The following is a 24,131-nucleotide window of genomic DNA, read 5'->3' on the forward strand; positions in this document are numbered from 1 at the left end:
GAGCTGCCCTGCTTCAGTGTCTTAAAATATCCCATTACAGAGCTCGGAATTTAAAAATACACACGCCATTATTGTAGCACCTTCCACATGGTGACAGTCCTTTACAAATGCAGATTTTGCCACTAATATAACTTTTCTCTCCAGGAACAGCTACTGTAGATGAGAAGCATCATTAAAGGTATGCAAGTTAAGGAGACTAGAATTCCCTCTTTCTTCCTTGAGTCATCCATCCTTTTAAATAAAAAACAAAATCATTTTAAATTAATTTTGAGATCTCAAGGTCATCTCACCACAAATCTCACCACAGAATTAAACATTTTCATTATATACTCAAAGACAGTCAAGGCACTCAAAATCCACTGCCACTAATCCACTGTTTTATGTGCTTTTATCAAATTCACATGCTATGATTTGTATTATGATGTCATATAATAAAGATGTTCACAGATCTCCACAGAGATACTTAGTGACCTTTGCACAAGATATGACATCTACTGTCTTTCCCTTTGGTTGATTAGCCTCTCTTGTCCAAAATTTCATTCATTTTAGCAGATTTTGTATCAACCCCCTGCAAATCCTTGAGGCTATCCGAATTGACACACACCTGCGGCGGGCTGTCTGAATTGACACACACCTGCGGCCATGTTCAGCAATGTATTAGCACAGTTAAACATCTGGTTGGGTCTCTTATATCAGTCCTCTTTCTCCTCGCACAGCTACTATTTTATATTTCTCGCGAATCACAGCATATACCATGTGCAGGGTCATTATAGAGACTTAATTTAATTTCAGTTTGTCTAGGCTATTTATCAACTGGTGAATGATGACAAAAAGCTAACTGCAATCATACGTTCTGCAATGACGCTGGGCACCCTGTGCTACTTGGATTGTATTAAAATTTTAGAATAGATAGATAGATAATACTTTATTAATCCTGTAGGGAAATTGATGAATGGGCACTGTTGAAGCACCTTCTTACTGTTGGTGCTCTAAATACTCCAAAAAACATCAAGTTTCTCCTGGTCTGCACTTGTCTATTGGTAGGCTTTTGGAGTGGTTTAATGCTAGACCAGGGGTATCCCAGCAGGGCATGAAAGACAGCAGTTTTCTTCAACAGCAGTCTTCAACATAACTCAGTAAGAACCTCTCAAGGTTCAATAATGTCAATTTCGGACAAGGTGATATTTACACCTTCAATATTTTTACTTTAATTCAACACAATTTCACACTAAAGGAAATGCCCGTGTGAATGGAAGGGCTCCTTCTGTGTTATTCTGTGAGAACATGAAGAGTTTTGTCTGAGAGATGAAATGGGGATGGTGTTTGTGTTTGTGAACTTACAGTTCAGAGAGTTGAAGGTTCTGGAAAAGCTGCCATGTGAGAGTCACCAGTGGGTTCTTGGACAGGTTTCTGTAAAGAAAAAAAAGAGATGCTGGATTGTTTTTGTTCTGGCCAGTAAATGAAGTAAATACAGTAAGTCAGCAGGAAATTACAACCAGTACAACCAGTATCAGGAACACAGTCATTTTAAAACCAAAGATCTGATCAAGATTTAAAGTCTTCAAAGATAGAAAATCCACTCCAAAGAGGGATGAATGGGAAACAGATAGTGAATCTAATGCTCACACTACTTTAGAAAGCATTACTGTGGAAATAGTTCAGATAGAGAGCTGCGTCAACATGCGTAGGCTGCAAAAGAACAAGTAAAGGTTTATTCCATGCTGAAAAGAGAAGAAAAGAAACACAATGTTTCAGCTGTGGAGCCTCAACTGAAATTTTGTGGAAGTGTCACTTACACATGGAGCCAGTAATTAATGGTCATTGTTTCAGTCGCAGCAAACACAAAACACAAGAGCTTAAATACTATTTTGCTGTAACTTTTTTGTTTAATAATTCAGTGATTTGTTTCTGTAAGACGCACATGGCATACAGTATACTGTAGCCCTGTTTTTGAATTGGACTGGAAATACAGAATGCATCAAAGCTCCACCAGAGATGGAGCAACACCATCTCCAGACTAATGAACAAGAGGGTGAGTCCCTGCACCCGACTGGTTCTGAACACAGGCTGGCAGAGCGAACATCAAGAAGCCAGCAGAGTGCAGAAGCAGCCCTCAGCATCTGCCACCAAGAGCACCAGCACTCACAGAGGGTGAAACAAAACCCCTGCATCCTGACAAACAGCCCTTATTATCAATATTTATTGAATGCTTAGATCACTTAATACCCTGACACTGCCCTTCTTAGATCTTGTCAGGTCGTGTTGACAGAAAATCAATACTTTCCATTATGTTTTATTATATTTAATTACCCCCATGGGGTGATTTTTTTTTTTTTTGCGATGCATGACCTGTCTCTGGGAGGCTGTGCTGTGGGGATTGGCTGCTCCTGCAGTGGGAAAGGATCCCCAGCCTGTCTGGTTGTCACTCATGCATGAGAGGCTCTAGCAGACTTAACATCACCTAATCTTTACCTAATCTGAATACATTCAAATTCCTCCCCAAAAGAAGATGACAACAATACTAATGTTCTTGGTGTTTTGTGCAAAACACACACCTCTTTAAAATGTGTCTCTTGTATCTCTCATATTATACCTTTTCTGCCACATTAAGCCTCATAGTATCTTTTCATAAAAGATGAAACCATTTTCTGATGTTGCAAATAAATACAAAGATTTCTGTGATGCCTTAACAACTACAATGCATTTTCTTTGTCTTCAGTAGACAAAACACAGTAAAAATAAAATGAGCAGGAACTTAACGTGACAGCAGCTGTTTCAGGACCATGACACACATTGTTCTAGCTTATAGTAAAATTTAAATGTGATTTGAGCTGAAGTACTTTCTTGAGTTAAAGATAAGAAATAAGCCCGTACAGTGAGGTTTCTGTTGTCTTTCCTCGAGCATGAATGTGCTGTTTCAGTGAGGCTGAGGAACACGGTGAGAAAATCAGATTCCCCATTCAGTTTTAACAATTTACCAGTTTTATAATGATTACGGCAAGTGGTTTTACTAAACATTCTGGGAATTACTCTTGTAATTTCTTGAAAATACTCTAATATGGAGTATTGGGAATTTGCTTGGCATAACTCGCCTGCCTGAAGGAAGAGCAGGAAAGGCAGAGGATGGGGAACATGGGTGACCCACGGAGCTGCTGCAAAAACTTCATTGCTTGTTTGGATCTTTCAGCATCACCTGCTGTGTCTCAGACTGGGCCGCCTGGGTCCTGCGAAGGGAGCCTGGAGGCCTGTACAGTGACCCGCAGTGACTCTGCAGTGAGAGGAGGGATGGTCTCTCTCTCTTACAAGAAGCATGGAGGGTTTTTTGGTCCAGTAGATCCCAAGAGTCCAAGAAATTTCAGACTGACTCACGAGATACTGGTTATACATGTGTCCTTGTGCATAACCGACTTTGGGAATCCTGGTGAAAGTCAGCCTGTGACATGGTCAGACCACAGACATCTGTACTATAGGGGTTAATGCTGGTGTGAATGATCAACTGGCCCCTGGTTTTTCAAATGAGATGTTTTACAAAGAGAAAAGGGGGTCTTTTACGCAATATCAAATTAAGAACTATACCGTATTAGAATAGTAAGGTATCTTGTTCAAAGACGATGACTGATGACTGAAACGCAGGTAAACAGGTAACAACCACGGAAGATTATGTCCTCTGTCTCTGGTTTGTGAATATTAAGTAAGAACATAACAACATGAGCCAGAGCCTATTATCCTTCCAGTGTCCTTCGGGCTTCCTCAGCCCCGGAGCAAGTCAGTGTCACTAATTCGGCTTAATGATAAGATTCAATTACCCTTCACACACACTAGGGCTGGCAGCACCCTTCTTCACCATCACATTATCACAGCCAACATGGAGACTAGGAGGCTGGCCTAACAAGCCTTGCCTTGGTCTGAACCTCAGATGCACTAAGAAACTCTGAAAACTCCAAAGGTAAAAAAAAATATTGCATCTATTAATTACATAATTTACTGGACGACAGAACTAAATGTGTATTATTTATGTATGTATGTATTTAATGCATTTGATTCTTTACTTATTTTTGCTTGTCTTCTTCTTGGGGAGATGTCCTTAGATTATGCTACTAAATGCCCCACTCAACAGGCAGAACAGGCACATTATCTCTAAAAAGCTGATTCTTCAAATCAAAATATTTAAATATTTTCATGAAATACTTCTCCAAGTTGTCTTTTCCTGCTCTGCAGAACATCAGGCATCATCTTTCTTTTGGTTTTTCCCACAATGTAGGAAAGGAAAATCCAGCCTCTTTCCCAGTTTCCATGGCAAAAAAAGGTTGATAACCCTCCAATATTTTCATTTCCTGACACATTTCCTCAGATTCAGATACTCTTTACAGAGTACTCCATAACAACTCTCTTGGAACGTCGTTATCACAAGATAGGAAATGATGGAAGGACACGTAATGGGGTGCCCACATACAGTACATTAATCTTAGCTTTCTGATGTGTGTATTATTTTTACTTTTCAATAAAATGCAAAGTTGTACACCAATTGTGCCCCAGAAATTTGAAGAACACTTCAAAATGATAAGTTGATATTAGACTTCACTCCAGTGGAGGAACAAGTAATAGGTTTATTGCATGCTGAAAAGAGAAGAAAGAAAACACAACGTTTTGGCCATGGAGCCTTCTTCAGTTGTGAGCTACACTCCAGTGGGGCTGCTTGTCTTCTCTTTATCTTTGATTTTTTCAGCTGGTCAAGGAGCAAATGAACTGGACACTTAAGGAGTCATTTCTGGAAAAAAACTAGCGGCATCAAGTGTTTGATGTGATATACTGTAAGTGATGCCAGTTGATCAAACACAGATGCAGAGGAAAAATCGATACATCATTTTTCTTCAAATGACTTCCTTGAAGTGCTAGAGTCCGTGTGCGTGAAACACCTTAAGGAATAGCAGTGATCCCTTTTCCCATGAGTTGGTGTTGACTTTGATGAATAGGCACTTGAGTAAAACTAAGGAGAACTTTTTCCCAAAAGCGACAAGTTCACACTATCTTTTAATTTTCATTTAATCTAAACTCTGAATCATTTGTTTGATCTAATTATTTTGTGAACTGAACTAATTTAGGCTTAATGGGAGTTTAGAACTAAATGTTTTAAAACTCATAGAATACCATCATGGTTCTCTTTTTATGAACAGGAGGTGCTGCATTGTGCTAGGGCGTTTGTACAGTATGTGGTAGGTGGGGCATCTTCTCTTGCATTCATTGTATTAAGTACATCAAACTGAAATAAAAAGTTCACAACATCAGGTCTTTGCTTGAAATCTAATCGGATGGCCAAAAGATGTTCAAAGCATACAGCAGAGAAGCACTTATGTTTACATTAAGTGGAAGACACCCTGATACAGAGATAAGAACACTTTAGAAACTACTGTACTATCATATCTGACAAGCTCCTTCACAGAGCTTGAAGATGGGCATCAAAACATTTTAGTTAAACACAATTAAAGTTAAGGATCTGTTGTGAATTGCACTATGGGGATGATGCTCTACAATGCCTGCTTTCAGAAGTGCATTTGAAATGCATGCACAGCTCACATTCCTAATATTTTATAATCTGCACCTTCAAACGTGATCCTGTTTCCACCTAGCAATTCCATGCCTGTATAAATATCAGCCTTGTTAAGACACTTCTGCCACAAAGCCAAACTACCACATACATACTGTAAGAACATAAGAAAGATTACAAATGACAGAAGGGATCTTGGGCTATTATCTTATTTATTTTGATACTGTCATCTAACCTTTTTTTTAACCTTCCCAAGGAATCTGCTTCAACAACATGAACGGGAGGTTAAATCCAGAAAAAAAGTGACTCTTGATCCAAGGAAATAGCATCTAATCTGAGCCCTAAATAAATGTCATCTTAGTTTCCTCTGGCATCAATGGGTCCTTATCTCATCATTGAAAGTCCTCTAGGCAAACAATGTCAAAAATTTCTCATGAGGATCTTGTGTCAAGTCCCTGCATTTCTCCTCCCATTCAACCCCAAAGGAATTCAGTTGCTTGAAGGTGCCAGCAGAAGACATGGCTTTTACACCAGGTGGCAGTGCGGTGTTTGCTCAACTCTTGGCTTGGCATTTTGTCATGAATTTTGTTTCTTGTCAGAGCTGCTGTGGATCCTAATATGATGGTGCTCTGGACATGTAAATGCGACACATGAACAAAAAAGAGAGTGTTTAAGGAAAAGCAATAAATAAAGCAACAGACAATTTTTGGACTGTTAGATGCCTACTGTATAATACATTATACCAGCAGGAGTTATGAGCCCACCTCCTGGATTTCCACAAACCGTTTTAAATGGCTTCCTGCAGACCCATGCGCACATCATGGAGTAGACCTTCAACAGATAGGGAATTAGTTATTTTGTGTTTATGTCTGTTGAAAATTACCTGAACTTTCCAACTACAATGGTAACAACATTGAGAAAAAAAATCAAATTATTGAACTTAATACAGCCATTTGCAGACACTACGCTCTTCGTGGTTCTACAGCTTCAGATTTACAGAAAAAATGGATAAAACAAAGTGCCCGAGTGTGATGAAAGACTATGTAAATGCATTCATTCATGGAAATACACTAAAATGGCAAGACAGGAAACTCAGCTGACCTATTTTTAGAGGCTTTGTGTAGCATATAATGAAGGCTTGACTTTGGCAAGTCTGTAAGGGCACTTCTAGCTCAACCAGCACTTTAGTCAAGGCGAATAATGCAGGAGAAGAAAATAAAGCTAAGAAAATAAGTGAGTTTCCTCAACTTGGTATTTCAACGTGCCTTTAACTCTTGCCTGTTTTGACAGGCAGCTTCCTTAATTTATGAGTGCAATAATAATATAAAAATAAGTCAATCATTTACTATTACCAATACATTCAATTTAATCACAATTGTGTAGCTAAGAACAATTATGACCTATAATCTGGGACACACATTTTTCCAAATGTCACATCAAACTTTTTCCATATTGGTCTCCGGAAAACCTTGTGTTTTCACTCCAGCAAACATTTTCACCAAAGCCTGACTGAGCTATTTCCCAATCAGATATTCTTTAACTGTTTGTAGAATCCAATCATTAGCTATAGCTGTAAATATGTCATTACCATGACATTTAGAGAAAGAACTCTGCTCAATCCCTTTGCAATTTGTTTTATAGATTATTGCTTTCTTATTGTTGTTTAAATAACTCCTAATGGTTTGCCATTTCATGAAGTACAGATAAAATAGTGGAAATGCATTCGACAGTCTCAAATTAAATGTGCTTACTTTCGCATGGGCTCTGTTGCTTAAATCCTAGTCACCCGAACAACTTGTTCTAACCTGTCTTCAGCTGCAATTATTATTGCTGTTTTCATTGTACTTCTTTTAAGTCAGGAAGAAGGCAGGCATGTTTACTGCTTTAGAAAAGCCACTCACATTCCAGAATAGACAGAACACACTATTAGACCTGCAGCAATAGAAATAGAGGGAACCAAAAGGCTTTGTAATGGGATCTATGAAATAGGGAGCATGAGAGTGAATGTAGCCTTTATGTCTTTCTTTTTCCATGTGAGTTGAGAACAAATTCTCTTTTACAATGACAACATGGAGAACTGTTTATATGTGTTCTATGGTACAAAACTAACATCCCTGCCAGGATTCAAACCTGCAACCCTCCAGTCCAGAGAACAAAGACATTGGATACTCTGGAAAAGAGCACTGGTGGAGTCAAGGGGTCAAGGTGGGTGATAATAGACCATATTAACATGAACAGGGAAATTACTGCCTCTTCACACAAGTTACTCTAGAACATGTAGACTTTTTTTAATCAAGGTATTTTGCGAGGTTCAATGAATAAGAGCAATGATCATGGACAGATTAAGTATTTAACTAGTAAGAGCTCTTGACATAAGAAATGAATGGAAAAAATTAAAGGTGCATCAGGCGCATCAACAAGCACAGGCTGTTCTAGAGCCAGCAATGTGACGGTCTCATGATGATTCTCTCCTGTTATGTAGAAGGTTGAAACTGTAACAGTTAAGCAGGCAGGAGAAATAAAAACAGCAGTTTGAAAGAGGAGCTCCAGTCTGCTTTCATGCTATCTGTGAGAAGTGTCCTTTTGAAAGGTCACTCTTTGCTACAGTGAGCAGAAATGTCAGCTAAAATTGGATTTGGAGAAAAAATAAATAATAACCAGCCATCAAATGTGACACATGCCCGAAGACCTAGAGCTTCCAATTATTAAAATTAAAATAAAAAATTAGCGACACAGAGAATAAATCAACCCACAAACAGGTCAAAATGGCTCTAGGACAAGAGAAGCATCTTTTTTCCATCGGTGAGTCACCTCACCGGAAAACAGGTGAGACTCCTTGACTACATTAGATTCTCCTTTGTTCCTTCTGTTTTGCACCAGCAAAAAATGGAACAAATGGTTGAATCCTGACACGTTGTTCTACCTGTACACCATGGATGTTAAATTGCAGGGACCAAGGGGCAACAGAGCAGAGTGTAGTTATCCTTTCTAAACAGGACCTAAAAATGTCCTTATATTCAGTATTTATAAGGTTGTATGACACCTGATTTAAACTCTGTAGAGGAAACAGCACATGGGCATAAAACCACACCCAACCAGCCTTTCTAACCTTCAGAACCAGAAGCAAACACAAACAAAGAACTGGAAACACATACAGTATGCGTTAATCCTAAATTATAAGTCTTTAGTACATACAATATATCATACAGTCAAACATTAAAGAGTTAAAGAACATACTCAAAGCACAATTCCTCACATACATATGCTTCACATAAAATACTCATCTCCTCAGGCTGTTTGTGTGCTAAAAAACCCTACCTTTCACATATTAGACACAATAATAATTTATTTTTATAATTTTAAAATAAGTCAGCAGTGAGAAAATAAATTGTCAAATAACAGTAACATTTCTTCCTAGGTGTATAGCACACAGTTATGAAGTGAAGTAGCCATAAACAAAGTAGTAATAAATCTGACTAAACCTGTCAAAAATCTGACTACTGTTAACAAACATGCAACTAATTGTTAGCAAGAGTCACTTACTATAAGGTACTGTTGGACATAGTTAACATATTAATGTTCTCTTCATGTAATATGAGATAAAAAGGGTTTGTGTATGAATATACAGCCCCTATACTGAAATGTAACCCACACAATTAAGTTATTGTTTACTAAAGGCAGGGCAACAGTTCACTGCTGAAATAAACAAGGTCTTTCTGAAAAAACTCTGCTAGCATGAAACCCTTCCATGATCCAGCTAGCTAGCCCAATTTAAAATATTTAAAATCTACAGCTCACAACTGTCATTCTTGTACGTACATGCATACTGTATTGTGCCGAATAATAATAAGGAAAAAAAAGGAAAACCACAATTTTCCAGTTCCAAGCTCTGTAAGAACCCTGTACTCAGAGTGCGTCCTCAAAGGTGCACATTGAGAAAAGAACTGTGTAAAGTGGTGTAAAGAAACTAATAACCCTTGACAGGTAAAGAGAAAGAGCATCAAATTAGCTAATTACGAGAAATATTAATAATGTCAGCCCATTGCACTCTAGGTGACCCAGCTATATCATACCATAGGTTGTTACTGAAAACAGAAATACAGTAGGTTGATCATTGTAACCCTATACTAAGACAGTGTTTAAAAAGTAATTATGATATGCAGGCAAAAAAGTCCATTATGATGAACATTTTTTGTAATTTTGTTATGTTTTTTATTTGAAGCATATGCACATACTGTAGATACAGTAGATAGGATTTCTAGAATGATGTATTTCCTTTGCATATGACTGATGAAATTACATCACAATAGACTATTAACAATACATAGACCACAGCTTGGTAGAGCTATAATTCCTTCATTAAATTGAGAGATGAATACTTTTCATTGTCAGGAGAGACTTTTCTTATGGACTTTAATAAGCTGCCTGTGGGGACTGGAGCCAAACAAAGTGATGACCTTTGGTGAATTTCAGGATTTCTCCTTTTAATTGTCTTATTAAATGACTTGCCATTTTTATTTCCACAAATTATATTTTAAGTAGAATGTTTAAAAAAGAATTATTATAAAAAGAAAAAGTCACATTTCAGCAGCAAACCTTTTCTCAAGACGCGTGAATACAAGACAAGAAAGACAGTGAGTAACAGAGCCTTAGCGATAAACAATAATGACATTTATCATTTTATATTTTATTTTTCCTTTCTTCAAATAATGTTCTATTTTTTCCACATCCCTTTTCCTCTCTCTCTCAGTACAAATTTAGATTGGGGTAATTATTTAATCACAGTTAAAAAGAAGGGAAAAATGTCCAGGAGGGATAATGTGATCGCTAGTGGTTAACATCTTTATGGTGTGTGGAAAAGAGTCGCTGAGCTAAGAGCAGCACGCTTGGCATTTTAACACATCATCAAATTTAAGCAGGCCTATACAGTGTACACACACTGACACCTGGAAAATTGCACTGATAAATATGAGGGAGAGGATTCAGCCTAAACCGAATCACTAGAAACATTTTTGACCTTCTAAGAAAGTCAACCAAATAGAGAAGATGTTTTGCTGGCTTGGTGCTGTTAACATGTATCAGCTACAATCAGCTGTTGTATCTGGGCCGATATTAACAAGATGATCCAGGAGCTGTCTCTTTAAGGAAATACAGCTTGGTTACCATCAGGGAAGGACTCCACATATCATCTTTTGCTGCCCACTGCCAGTAGGAGTACAAATAGGGGAGCCCCTGCGTGGCTTTGTTGCTGAGTAGGAGTATTGCAAAGGTAGCCTTAGTCACTATTCAGGACTGTTCCAAGCTTTCATTTTGCAGCATGTTCTTTATAATGATAATGTTTCTTTATTAGCCCTATACAATTTCTTGCATTAGGAATTCATCTTTTCACATACCCCAGCTTTTCTCCATGAGACACAGACACACAGACAGGGAGAGAAGCCTGGGGCCAGAGCACAGGGTCAGCCATTGTACAGCACCCCTGGAGCAGTTGAGGTTAAGGGCCTTGCTCAGGGGCCCAACGGAGTAGGATTCCTCTGCCGGCTGCGGGATTTGAACTGGCAACCTTCCAGTCACAGGCACAGATCCTTAGCCACAGAGCCATTTCAGCACCATTAAACAGTATTCACAGGGTCTAGAGTCAGACAGCCTTGCTGGCCTCATTTTGTCTAAGACCTTCTCAATAACCCCCTAAACTACAAGTTTCATGACATTATCCTTCCTTGAGTTAGTGATCTCATGTGTGAATACTCTCAGAATATTGTCTCATGTTACTCTGGATTTCAATCTATTAAAGCCTAAACATTTTTCAGAGATTATTATTAATCAGGGGGCTCCATTAGCCTTGAGGGTCACTAAACAACAATGACAAAAACTGTACTTTACATTTGATGGGTGAAAAAAAAGGATGTTTTGCTACTATTATGTATAATATTTATCATGTTTCTGTCACTTCACAGTATGTCTCAGATGGCTGCACATCTCTCACAGCCAGTGGTTGGCAGTAATGAGTCACTTACAGGCAATGAACTACTGCAATCAGATTCCATTTTTCAGAAACTAGTAGCTACTGTATAATACAACTGTTCTTTTTTCTCTAACTAATGTTCTTCTGTATTAAAGTGACTGTTCTGTATACAGTACTTTAGTTTTGCATTGAAACCAGTATTTGGACAAGTATACATCAGAAAGTGGAGTTACTCTACTGTGAAAACCATGCACTTAAGGTACAAGCATGTCACACAGTGTGCGGACATCCTACACCCTGCATTCACCTGCATAGAATGACTTCATATGCATGAGAGCCAAAATTACTACTTGACTAATTAGTATTCTAGAAACAAATAATAATTTTTTAGGCAAATTTATTCTCAGTATCTTTGGTCCACTTTGTGGAATGTCACTCAATATCTCCTAAAATTGTTTTAAAAGTGAATACTATAGAGCAGACCTTTAAAATACTGAACCATCTTATTTTAATTATAGTGCTTGATGAACATTTTGCCAAAACAGATGTTGTCGACATTGCAGAAATAGAATTTAATCCCTTGTCTGATCAATATTTTTTATATGTTAGGGGTCCAGACATTTTTTTCTCGCAGATTAAAATTTTGTGTAATTTACTGAACTCTCTTGCACTAATATTACAAAAGGTGTTTTTTTACAACAATAGTAAGTGCTATGATAAGAAAATAGTAACTAGTTTTCAGTTTTTTTTAAGTTGCAGGTACAGTAGCTTCAGTTTACAGTAAGTGTTTCCGGTTCCAAATTACAAGCACATCTGTAAAGCTGCCCACAGCCAAGAACCTCCTTGCTTACAGTCAGAGGATGCACCAAAGCTTGTTTTCTTTTCTCCACTAGTATAGAAAACTGTTTAGCTTGGTTCTAATCCATTCTTCCAGGAGGAAGATTCTTGTTGAGGCTGAGAGCTGCACATTCCACTGAGCTCAACGCTGCTGTCTGGAGCAGAGGTCAGAGCTCCAGCCAGCCATATCCCAGGAGAGACACTGCTGGGTTACCTATGAATAAGTTCAGGTGGGTAGCTGCGTCAGCATGCGTAGGCTGCAAAGGAACAAGTAATAGGTTTATTCCATGCTGAAAAAAAGAAGAAAGAGAAGACAACGTTTCAGCCGTGGAGCCTTCTTCAGGTGCGAAGAACCTGAAGAACCTTCACACCTGAAGAAGGCTCCACGGCCGAAACGTTGTGATCTCTTTCTTCTTTTTTTAAGCATGGAATAAACCTATTACCTATGAATAAGGTCCTTTACCCAGATTTACACCAATAATGTACTGTACCCATCCATGTAAATTTGTGCAAACATACTCTAAGTCACTTTAGATAAGAGTATAATCAAAATAAATGACCAAATAGAACATAATGTGATTTCAAGCAAACCATGAGATTATTCACTGATGGGAGTTCTTACTTTTAAGGCCAGTGAATGTATTTTCAAAAGAATTCATTTCTATCTTAAGATCATCTGTTTCTTAGACATTAAGATTGACTGTGTCTTCTCAGATTTAAGATGAGTAGCAGACAGGTTTTCCAGTAGTTTAGTTGCTAAATGAGACAGGGTCCAAGTAAACCATGCATACAGTATATGGTTTTATCTCTGACAGGAAACATTTAAATATGTAATTAATGGAAATTAAATTGTTCCTGGAGAAAAAAGGCATGGTTTTTGGCAAGTGTTCTGAAATCATATAAACCAGCAGAAAAGGTAATGCAGAACAAATATGCGTATCAAATATCGTCTACCTTGCAGAGTGCAGAGATGCATTGAGCAGGAAATGGAGCTTGTATACAGTCAACAGTGATGGCTGCTGTTTTTATCAGCTGTTATAATGTTGGTCAGTTCTGACAGGGTGTGGTTTTCACGTTTTCACAAGCTGCGGTTTTAAGGGTGATGACAGTAATATCCACCAGGAAATGTGCTTGCTAGTCAGTCGAGCTGTGATGGCATGCTGTGCCAGAGGAGCTACTGGAGCTCTGTATTGAATAAATATAGAAACTGGATGATACAGTAGGTAACATGTCTTTCCTGTTCATACATTCCAATCAATGTTTTGTTGTTTCCTTACATCACTTGTATTTCAGCACACACTTGCATGCTTGGCTACACAATTATATTTCTTAAATAAGGAAATGGAAATGTCTGTTTCAATACACACCCATATTGAAGGAAACAAAGGAGTAGCAGAAAGTTGGAATATTCCTATTTCATCAATGTGCCAAAAGGTACATCATTCTAACACATACTCTAACCAATTCAGTACATCTGTAAGTAGATGCTTACCCCTTCACCTGAAATAAGTACCATAGCTTTCCAACAGGAAAAAGTAGATTTTGTCTCAACATACAGTACTAAAAGAAAAAAAATAGATTCAAATAGACACCACTTGCAAAGAAATGTTTTAGAGGTGTGGACCTCATCTACACTGATGATGAATCAGCGAAGTCAATAGGAAGGAAAGGAAGGAGTGTTAGTATAACACTAATTAGAGATGCAGCCTTCAGCACTTGTATTCATAGGTGTGAAAATAAACAGTGTATCACTAAGATTCAAGCACACATCCTCACATTTCCCAAACAAAACCTGCACAACATTCAGAAATTAACCTTGATGTCCTTCTGCAGGCAACACTTCTGCCCTGGTCCCAGTATTGTAATGCTCTTGTCCCAGCAGAAGCTGGTAACAATATGCTTCAGATACCATCTTTTATATTAGGGCACTAGTACTGCAGTGATTTGTATCAGTACTCAGCAGTGCAAACTGATGCAGAGAAGCAACTCCAAAAAAATACAGTGCTATGTTATCGCATAAAAGGCTGACCCCTTCAGAAAGAATAAAGTAGAGATATTTGAGATCTATAGCTGCTCACCAAGAATGGTTTGACCATATCTGACAGTGTCTTAGAAGCCCCCAAGCCTTCTGCTGTGAGTGACAGATTTCATTTAGCTACAAAGGAAACAAAGCGCAGCTCCAGTATTGATACATTTTATCCTTACAAAAGCAATTCAGTGTTGTGTAGAAGGTGGGAATAACAGTCATCTTTGCTCTTCCTTTAAAACCTTCTGCCCTCTGGCAAGGAGCTGTCTGTAATGAACTGAAAACACTCCATATTTATTGGTATTATGAAAATGAGTCAAAGGAAATTTATCAAACTCAACTGAATTGTTATTGATTTATGCTCTGAAATGCATGACCTCCGTTTTTTTCTTCCCCCATTGAAATAGAAAGTTTGTACCTTTTTTAATATATGTGAGTATACAGTACATCAGATATCTCCTGTCCCTCGACACATCCATTTATAATATCTAACACGTATAATCTATAAAACCGCCAGAGACGGCCTGTCACTGTCATTCCCCCTCTGCTCCACTTCCATTTCATCAGGCCTGAAATTTGAATTAAAATGTAATAGAAAACTTCAGCTGAACTGCAGTCACATTTAACTCAGTCAGAGCTACAAGCTTGAGCAGTGGTCCTGCATCCATTTCTCCCTTTGCCATGAAAAGGACACTAAAACACATTAGTTTGCAAAAGTATTGTAACACCCTAATCCTGATCATTTGTTGAGCTCTGCCGCGCAAAAAATAAATATTTCCTGCACACTCATCTCAAGTGAAAACAATGCAAGCTAAAAACTAAGTGTCTGAAAGGGTTTCTAAAACTAACATCTAAGATCATCTTTATTTTATATAACACATTACATGATACATTTTGATAGCAATATTTGTATATGCAACATTTTTGCATTTTTGCTCAGGGTCTCTGGAGTAATTGTAGCTCACTCCTACTGACATTTTAATTAAGCATTTTTACAAACTACTAAACAAAAATAAATAACAGTTTGGTCGGCTCTTTTCTTCTTTCCAATGTACAGTACATTCCATCTGGGGGCCAAGTGTTATAAAGAACAAACAATGAAATTTAAAAAGCTCTCAAGTAGTTCATCCACTAAATCCTCCTTGAAGACAACATTGGTTCTGTCCATTGAACTCCGTTCAACTACATTGGTCCTGTAGTTGATTAACTTACTGCATTGTGTCATTTAACAATGGGTTATATGGCAAATATGGGTTATATAATTATACAAGGAGTTGTCAAATTCAACTTAAAAAAGAGAAAGTGGAAGGGGTAAAGAAAGCACTTTTCTGGTCCTGTTTCATTATGACACCCGCAGAAAGCACAGAGCTGTGGTAGGTACCGTACCACAATGCTGACACAGGGTACACAGCAAAGTGCAAAACTGTTAGATCCTCTGACTGAGAAAATAGCTCGATTTGTCAAGTTGTCTTGCAGCAGAACATCCACAAGGTCACTGCTCCTTTCTCAACTGTTTCTCGGGCTCCGCTCTCTAGACCACACTTCTCCAGTAACCTTCCCCTCTTCCTGATATCTCACTCTCTCATTCTATAACACGTTTCCCTATTTTCTCTACCATCTCGGAGCTACAGAATTTGCTGCTTTCTTTGAAAAAAGAATCCTAGGAAAACAGAAATACAAGCTGATATACAAACTCAATCCTTTGGATGCAGCAGATTTTGTATGAATTATTTACTGAAGACACTATTAGTTCAGACAATATGAAACCATGAAAGTTTGTACAAAAGGATCAGCATCACAAAGAGCAAAACAAAAATGACACAGACTTGGGTTTTTTTTTTAAATCCAGAAAACTGTGTGGAGACACATCTGTGAAACCTCAAATGCATAGATTGAAATCTGGCCATGTTTGGATAGATACCTTGTTCAATGGCACACGTTGTGCCCCACACAAAAACATATCATCTGAACATTATCAGAGCTTAAGCAATATTTGTGCACATCTGACTTTTCTTTCACTGTTTCAGATTGGTACAAATTCTGACATTGCCAATCCACCATGCAAGTACACAGGCAAGTTCAAAATGTACTGTACTTCAGTTGTTATAAATGAGAATGGAGATGAAACTTCTCAAACCATCTCATTTCATAGAGTACAACTGTAACAGATGCATTCCATCCTGACAATGTTGGGAAATATAACACTTTCCTGTCTCAACACTTAGGAAATATTTTTTAAAATAGTTTTCGTATATCTCTAAAAATCTCATTGTTATCTGCTCTAAAGCGTCTGCTAGGCTTGATTGTATATACGAAATAAAACAAAGTCTTGCATTTTTTTCGTTATATATTATGCCACATAGCTCTCATGAAAAAATAATTACCTGGAATAAAATTCAAGCAAAAAAACAATTCAGGTATCTTACACAATTCCAGACCTGAGGTGCAATGCACTGTTTGGGGGTCACTTTTGTGATCTCATAATACAGACTTCATCTTATTTATCATTTGCTTTTGATGGTGGGGGACAGTATAATTTTGGAGCAAGCAATAAGCCTATTATAAATACCTTGTTGTGGATACTTAAATGTTAAAGGTACATCTATTTTCTGCCAAAGTCCATAAGAAACTTCTCATTAAAAGATTATATTAATCATATAATCATGATTATATGATTATATTAATGATATAAATCATGCCAATAAAATAAGGTTAAAAATCAAACCACTGGCAACAATAAAGCAAAACAGAATGTTTTCTGTCCTAAAAACATGTCTAGTTGTATCCTCTGGGTACAATTTCACTGTTGGTCCTGAAACAGTACTCAGTGATGACATGACTTTCAGCAAGTACCATTCAAAACCATAGATGACAGGTACAATATTTAGGTGTCAGGTGTTCAGAAAAGATACCTGATTCACCACCATGAAGAGTTAGTTGGTTCATTTATCTACACTACGTCTGAAACTCCTTTAAACAGAAATGTACTTTAGATAATGTACTGTACTGTAGCCAGCCCTTGCACACATGAGCCATTTCTTCTGTCTACCTCACCTCAGTCACATTTGCTGAGAGAGGCACTTCAATTACTCCACCTTCCAGACTCCTGGAAGTCACGACCCTTTCATCAAGTTGGGTTTTTATGACTTTAGGAAGTCAGCAAAGAGAAAAATTCAACGCATGATTTAATTGCAGCAATGTATGAGAAGTCTCTTCACAATTTCCTTAAGGAAAAATTGTTCTGTAGAAATCTTTTCCATCTTATATGCATTTAAAATCTGGTGAAGGGGATACAAGGGGGAGCACTAAATTACTTCTGCAATTTTAATTATTTTAGAGCAAATGTAAGTACTGCAGAGGTTGTTAATCTCTCACAGCATGGAATCTAACAAATCACAACAACACAGAAAACTTCAAACACCGATCCTTAATTAAAGAATTAATTTGTTCTACCGAATACACACCGGCTGCAGGTATGCTGAGTCATCTGGGACATGTGCCTAAATATAGCAAAGGTTGTTATCTCATGAACACATGATAATTATCTCAGCATTTCAGCATTATGGGTAGTGTTATCTTGTAATCACAAGATAATTATCTCAATGTTTTTTGTTAACCTCCCTATTCCCTTTCAACTTGTGCCCTCCAAGAGCTGGCAAGTCTGAGAGACAGTGGAAGACAACTAGGAAAAAAACAATTTGCAATCTAATCTTGGAAGTACCCTCCCTCTTATCTTCCAAAGCAAGTTGATGTTTCTTTCTTTTAATAAAAGACCTTGGTTCGGAGGAGGCTCAGTGATGTGCAGTCCTCTTCGGTCATCAACAAAGCACATGCTGTGTCCATCATCTTGACTGTTTCATTATTTAGTTGTTACAATGCTGATGGCACCTTTCCCTAGGACCAATGTGGCAACATTCTGCTCAATAGTTCTCCATGGGTGAAGGCAGACTAATGGCTGACTTTTGGCAAAGACAAGCAACATCTTCCCAGCTCTACACCTTCCCACTTCTCTCGAGGACTCGAAGCTTTCAAAGCCGTCGGTACCAACATGTTGACAGTGCCACCAAGGTCTGCAACAGCACAAATTTGAGTACAGACAAAGAGGCACAAAGTATGCAATGTAGAAATGCAGTTTTCATTTAATTCCACTCTGCAGTTTTTCAGAATGGAATTAACCTCAGTTTATTCCTTTGCAGCCTACATGCTGACTCAGCTCCTTATGCTAATCTGCTTATTACGTGATTATCTTTATATCAATTAAACCTTTTATCGTGATAATTATGATTGTTATAGTGCTTCTTAAAGCAAAAACAACAGCACTTAGATAGAGCTATTTGTTCAAATGAGTTCCATTCCTGACACAAATGATTAGAGCTCCTGGTCTGTTGCTAATTGTCACATTAATAATCCTACTGATTTAGCATCACCTCCACCTGTAAATAGTGTCATGGATTTATTATCGTCTTGGAAACAACCTGAAAAGAAAAAACGTTGATTTCCACCCACGTCCTTTGTGTAACAGCCTGGAAAAAACACAACTTCAACCCATCTGCCATCCACAAAGTCCATACATGTCATTAGATGCTGAGCTTCTGTTTACAAGTCTTTTTATTCCTAGCAAATGTAAAACTACCATTAAAAAGTGAATTTGGAGTCAGCAATGCGTGTGTTGAAAAGGCTCAGAAAGTAATATTAATTTGAATTTGTCATTTGAACAACCAGACTTGAGAAAGCAATGTGTTTGATAGTGAGGTACAGTTAGATCCCAGACAGCTACGTTTGAGACACTCTTCTTCTCTCATCGAAAAAAAAAGAAATACAATATGGGAAAAATGTCTTTGAGATTTACAAGCGTATGACAGTGTCTTGACAGACACTGCCATTTTTGTAATACTGTCTTGTACCTTCATTCAGGTGAATGCCCAACTTCAGGCAGCAATGCATCCTCGGCCTGAGTGGCAAAAGACATAGACTTTCTCTTTCTGAAAATAATTCCTACATCGCAGTCCAGCTGAAAACTGATGGTCATGGTGGATCATGTCGTTTAATTCCACGTGCCATGATCTTCACTTTCCTTCTGAACAAGATTCCTTTCCAAACCTGATTCACTGGGGGGTTATTTTGGCCAGTGAGTGCATATAGAAGAAATAATTGTCTACCCACTGAAGTCTGGACAATTTAGCAGAGAGACATTAAAATCTTTAATAAACTTAAAATTCTAATTTGTTCTTGACACCTTGGTCACTGTGCACAAAGAAGAGCCTCCTATAATAACTTCTAATTGCACCTACTGATATATTCCAATTATTCCTTCGGGTTCTTGTTTTATCACTGAGTGAGAATTTGGTCCGTACATTTCAGGATTTTTAATACTTATATCAAATCCCCTTGTAATCTCCTCTGTTCAAAGTAAATGTTAACCCACTGTGTGATTATTGTCTCATTGTCCCTTTGAACCTATTTAAGTTTAATTAAATCAAAATTTAAATCCTGTACATGAGTGCTGGAACATCTGGATCCCAGTTAGGCATAAAGAGAGCAGGAAGCAGGTTCAGGTCCCAGGTAAGACACTGAAGTGAGGAAGTTAGATTGCTTGAGTAAATTCCCTGCTGAACAACCAAGTCTCTGGTTTGTCGTTTTAAATGAGAATTTGTTCTCAATTGAAATAAAGGAATAATAAAACAGAGGAACAAAGATGTTTGCCAAAACTGGTGACCTTTTAAAGCCCCTTTCTAGGTGGGCAGGCCAAGATGTACAGTATTTATTCCAAACATAGATCATCATACAACATTTATTTCACAAAAAAGAAATCAGAGTGAATCTTTTGTATCACCTGAGATCAATATAAGTGAAATCAAAGCTCATGCCGTGCATCATGGTGCTGAGTGATTGATTAAAACCACCTTATTTAGTTACTTTAGTTTTAGGTTTTCACAAGGAGCTTGTTCTCAGAGCCACGGAAGATCATAACTGCAATGTATAAAGCACATAACGTAAAACGAAAAAAGAAAGATTGCACTATCACTCATGTTTTACACTATTACTTTTAAAAGAGAAATGTAATTACTTAAAAGGAGACAGACTGTACAAGGCATCTGTTATTAATATGTAATCACATTTTATTTGTTTGCTGAGGAGCATTGCCTTAGAGCTAGCTGTGTATGCCAGCAATTATATTCCTGCTACTCATGGTTTAGCAAAAATGCTTGTTTCAGAAGTCTCTATTAATCATGAACCATTTGGCATCACATTATGTCTCCTTGATATAATTACACACAAACTAATATTTTTCTTGTTAAACTCACCTTTCCTTAAAACAAAGTGGAAACCTACTCTATGGGCATTACTCTTATTAAACAGCTTATCAGCATGACTAATCATGGACAAAAAATTCCAGTACAGCAGTAGAAGCTGCAGCCAGTGTGTACTGCATGACAGTTTAATTCATTTCTGATTTTAGATCACCAAGTTCCCATTTCAAACTGTGGATTCTCTCATCAGAGGGATGGCAACTTCAATGTCATTGAGGTTTAAACCAGGGTATATTAATACAGTCCTACTACACAGTTATTGAGAGTGTACTTTTACAGTGTAGTTGACACTCTGATAAACGCTATCGTGAGGAAATTGTAAAGACTGCATCTAATATCATAAGGCTGTAATTTGTGTCTTGACACATAGTGTGCTGAACAGACCACCAGGAAATCTGACTGATTTGATGTTGATCAGTCTCACTTAGCCTAAAACATGTTTCAGCTTCTATCATCGGGCAAAAACTATAGAACTAGTCATTTATAAAGCAGCATTTACCATGCAGATATTCTTGATAAACATACTAAACTTTGTCTTGTTAGGGCTTATATGTTATATGTTTGTAATTGACTGTGTGCTTAAGGACTGTCATATTGGCCGATGAGTTTAATATGAATGAATGATTGGAACATCAGGGAATTCCTTGAAATTCCTTGGTATCTATGCAAATACAAAGCTCCTGAAGCTGGATCGGGTTTCAGGAGGCAGGTGGTACCAGTGTTTCAGTTGCTCTTTGTGGCCTGCTTGTCTCTGGGTGATGCCAGCTCACTGGCAGAGAGATTACAGTCTTAAAACAACCATGCTTGATGAAGAGCTTAAAACGCCATTTGCTGTGTCATAACTATTACTCCAGTACTGCTCAGGAGTGTCATACTGTTCAGAAAAATCTAGATACTGTAGTTCTGTTGCATCATTTTAAAAGCATATGCAGAAATTAAGAGAAAGAAGAGCCTTGGGAACTGATAATGTAGTAATGGTTTTAACAAGCATCTCGTTACTCTTAAAGGCTGCTGTTAAGTGGGATAAAGTTTACTCTGTAGTGGCCTTTGTGTGCCACTTTCACTCCCTATCTGTCCATCAAGCACTTACTGTACTGTATATCATTGGGTTCCATTAAAATGTAAAAGCAGGTGAAACAGTACTTAATTTGTGATGGAGATCTTAATAGCCATTTCATTCTTGTCAATCAGACAAAGGAACAAAACCAAAAGCTACTAATACAATATATGCCCACCACTAAGCCTTTCATCAATACAAAAAATAAACAAGTTACAAAGTTATTAAGGGCCATAATCTTAACACCTGTTAAAATATTACGTAACCATTTTAAAATGTGCATTGGTAACGCTCAGAGTAATCTCCCCTGAAATAGTAGTCACCCCCAGAAATATTAAATGACTTTTTTTATCTTCTTGGTGTTTTTACTAGAAAATATAATTACTGTAGCAATGTAGTAGTTTTTATGAGGTTGGCACAAATTGTACTGTTACAGTCTCTGAGTCTGAGTTGCAGGGTGTTTCATTTGATAACCACACACATTAACACTACAGTTAGTTATGGGGAGCCAGTATATGGTACATACAGTACATTGCCAAAATTGCTATTTTCCAAATGTAAAATGTATGCAAAATGCAAAAGTGAAAGAAAAAGAAGAGTCACCTGATCCTCACAAACCATGATCACATTAAAACCAAAAAGTGGAGGTATTTTTAACAGCACTAGCTTTAAGAATAAAAACATCTTTATTTTATTTTTCCTGTCTTTAATTGAAAAAAACATAAGATGAAATCATTAGTGTATGCTTATAGATGTTTTATTAATGCTTTAAATGTTTCATAGTTGAGAAAGTTATAAAGTATCAATAAAGCATTACAACTTATTAAAACGTAGTAATTGTCACGTTCATAAACCCCTCCTCTTAAGGACGCTCCAGCCCTTCCTTGTTTTCCACTCATCGCCCTCACCTGCTCCCAGTTCCAGCCCCCTTTCAGTTCTCCTTAAAAGCCAGAAGCCTACTCTGTTCCAGGCTCTGCATTGGTTTCCGTAGCAGGCGAGTCTGAGACCTGGAAGCGCCTGTTCCCGTTAAGGCTTTATTTCCTGTTCTTGTTCCTGTTCCTGTTCCCCACCGGCTCCGATCCGGTTCCCGGTTTTAAATCTTGTTTGTCTTGGATGGACCTCCCGGTTTTGGACTTTTGCCTTTGTTTGGATCCCCCCTTGGATTTTCTCCTAGATTGTTTGCCTCGGCCACACCTCCCCCAAACACCAGCTCACCAAGGACACGCCCCCTGTTTTCATCCCCATATCCTGCATTACTTTTTTCCCCGTGTTTCTTCACTTTTCCCTGGATCATGTCGTCCGCATAGGGTCCAGAAAGAACTCTTTCGTAACAGTAATAATATAGCATGTTCAATGACTTCAATGCTAGAAATTAATGCAAAACCTTCCCTTGTATCTATGTATAACATAACTTCCACTATATTAAATATGCATAAAACAATTATAAACTTTAATGCACCATACAGTGTTATAGTTCATTCCTGCTGTTTGAAGTGTATAGTCATGTACAGACACCCCTGTGATGTTCACAATATGTCTCAGACCGCGGGGGCTAAGAACTCATTTGCAGTAACTGGTTCTTTTGCCAACATACAGTACCTTGGGCGAAAGGAAAAGATGAGGCCCAAAAGCTCAGGCTTGGGCACGGTGCTGCAATTTGATTAAAGTGCTAACTCCCTCCCACCCCCCCCTTCCCTGAACCTGAAGTTTGCAGTACTTGAGCACCATGATTTATAAGTTAAATAAAACAAGGTAAGGATAAATAATCTGGCCGTCAGGACAGTGCGAAAACCAGGGACTTCGCAGAACACCGAGAGGAGATGATATTTTCAATAAACGTTTGGCTTCCTGCCACACCGTCACTGCTGCGCGCCCCCCCAACACCAGCACCAGCAGAATGTCAATGGCATCCAAGCTTGCAAGCCAGCGCAGTCATTTACAATAACAATAATGCAGAGTCCGAATTCTGACAAGGGGAGATTACAGAAACACTGTATTTCTCAACCGGCCTGCACGGCTAGCTCAGCCTTCAGGAGACAGCATCCCAGTCTTGTGTTAGACTGCCGACAAAGTCCACACAAAGGGGCTGTGTAGACACTACAGAAGGCACGACAGCTCTGTAATTCACAGACAAAAAGCCTTTTGTTTTCATGTGTGAATTCATCATCTTTGGAACACACTTGCAATGCTGAGAAAAAAAAAGGAAAAACAAATTCACAGGCCAGAACCATGAGCTTTATCACGCGATAATGTTTTCTGAAGAGAGCAAACAAAACATTTTTACAAATGGCTATGTTTACAATGATGCATTTTCACCACTCCTAACAACCCTCCTTCACAACTGCTTGTATTCAGAAACAGAATTACTCTATCTATATTCTGTGTTTGGG

At 38.0% G+C, this 24,131-nt stretch overlaps 1 protein-coding gene across 1 annotated transcript in view; it reads right to left on the reverse strand.

The window, feature by feature from the left end:
• ntrk3a (neurotrophic tyrosine kinase, receptor, type 3a) overlaps positions 1–24,131 on the reverse strand; it is a 272,491-nt gene that overhangs the window by 173,873 nt on the left and 74,487 nt on the right. Inside the window, exon 4 of the mRNA XM_006628882.3 lies at positions 1,342–1,410. Coding sequence (XP_006628945.2) covers positions 1,342–1,410 — 69 coding nt within the window. The remainder of the gene's footprint in view (positions 1–1,341; positions 1,411–24,131) is intronic.

The sequence above is a fragment of the Lepisosteus oculatus genome, chromosome 5, assembly GCF_040954835.1.
Source record: "Lepisosteus oculatus isolate fLepOcu1 chromosome 5, fLepOcu1.hap2, whole genome shotgun sequence".
Lineage (NCBI taxonomy): Eukaryota > Metazoa > Chordata > Actinopteri > Semionotiformes > Lepisosteidae > Lepisosteus > Lepisosteus oculatus.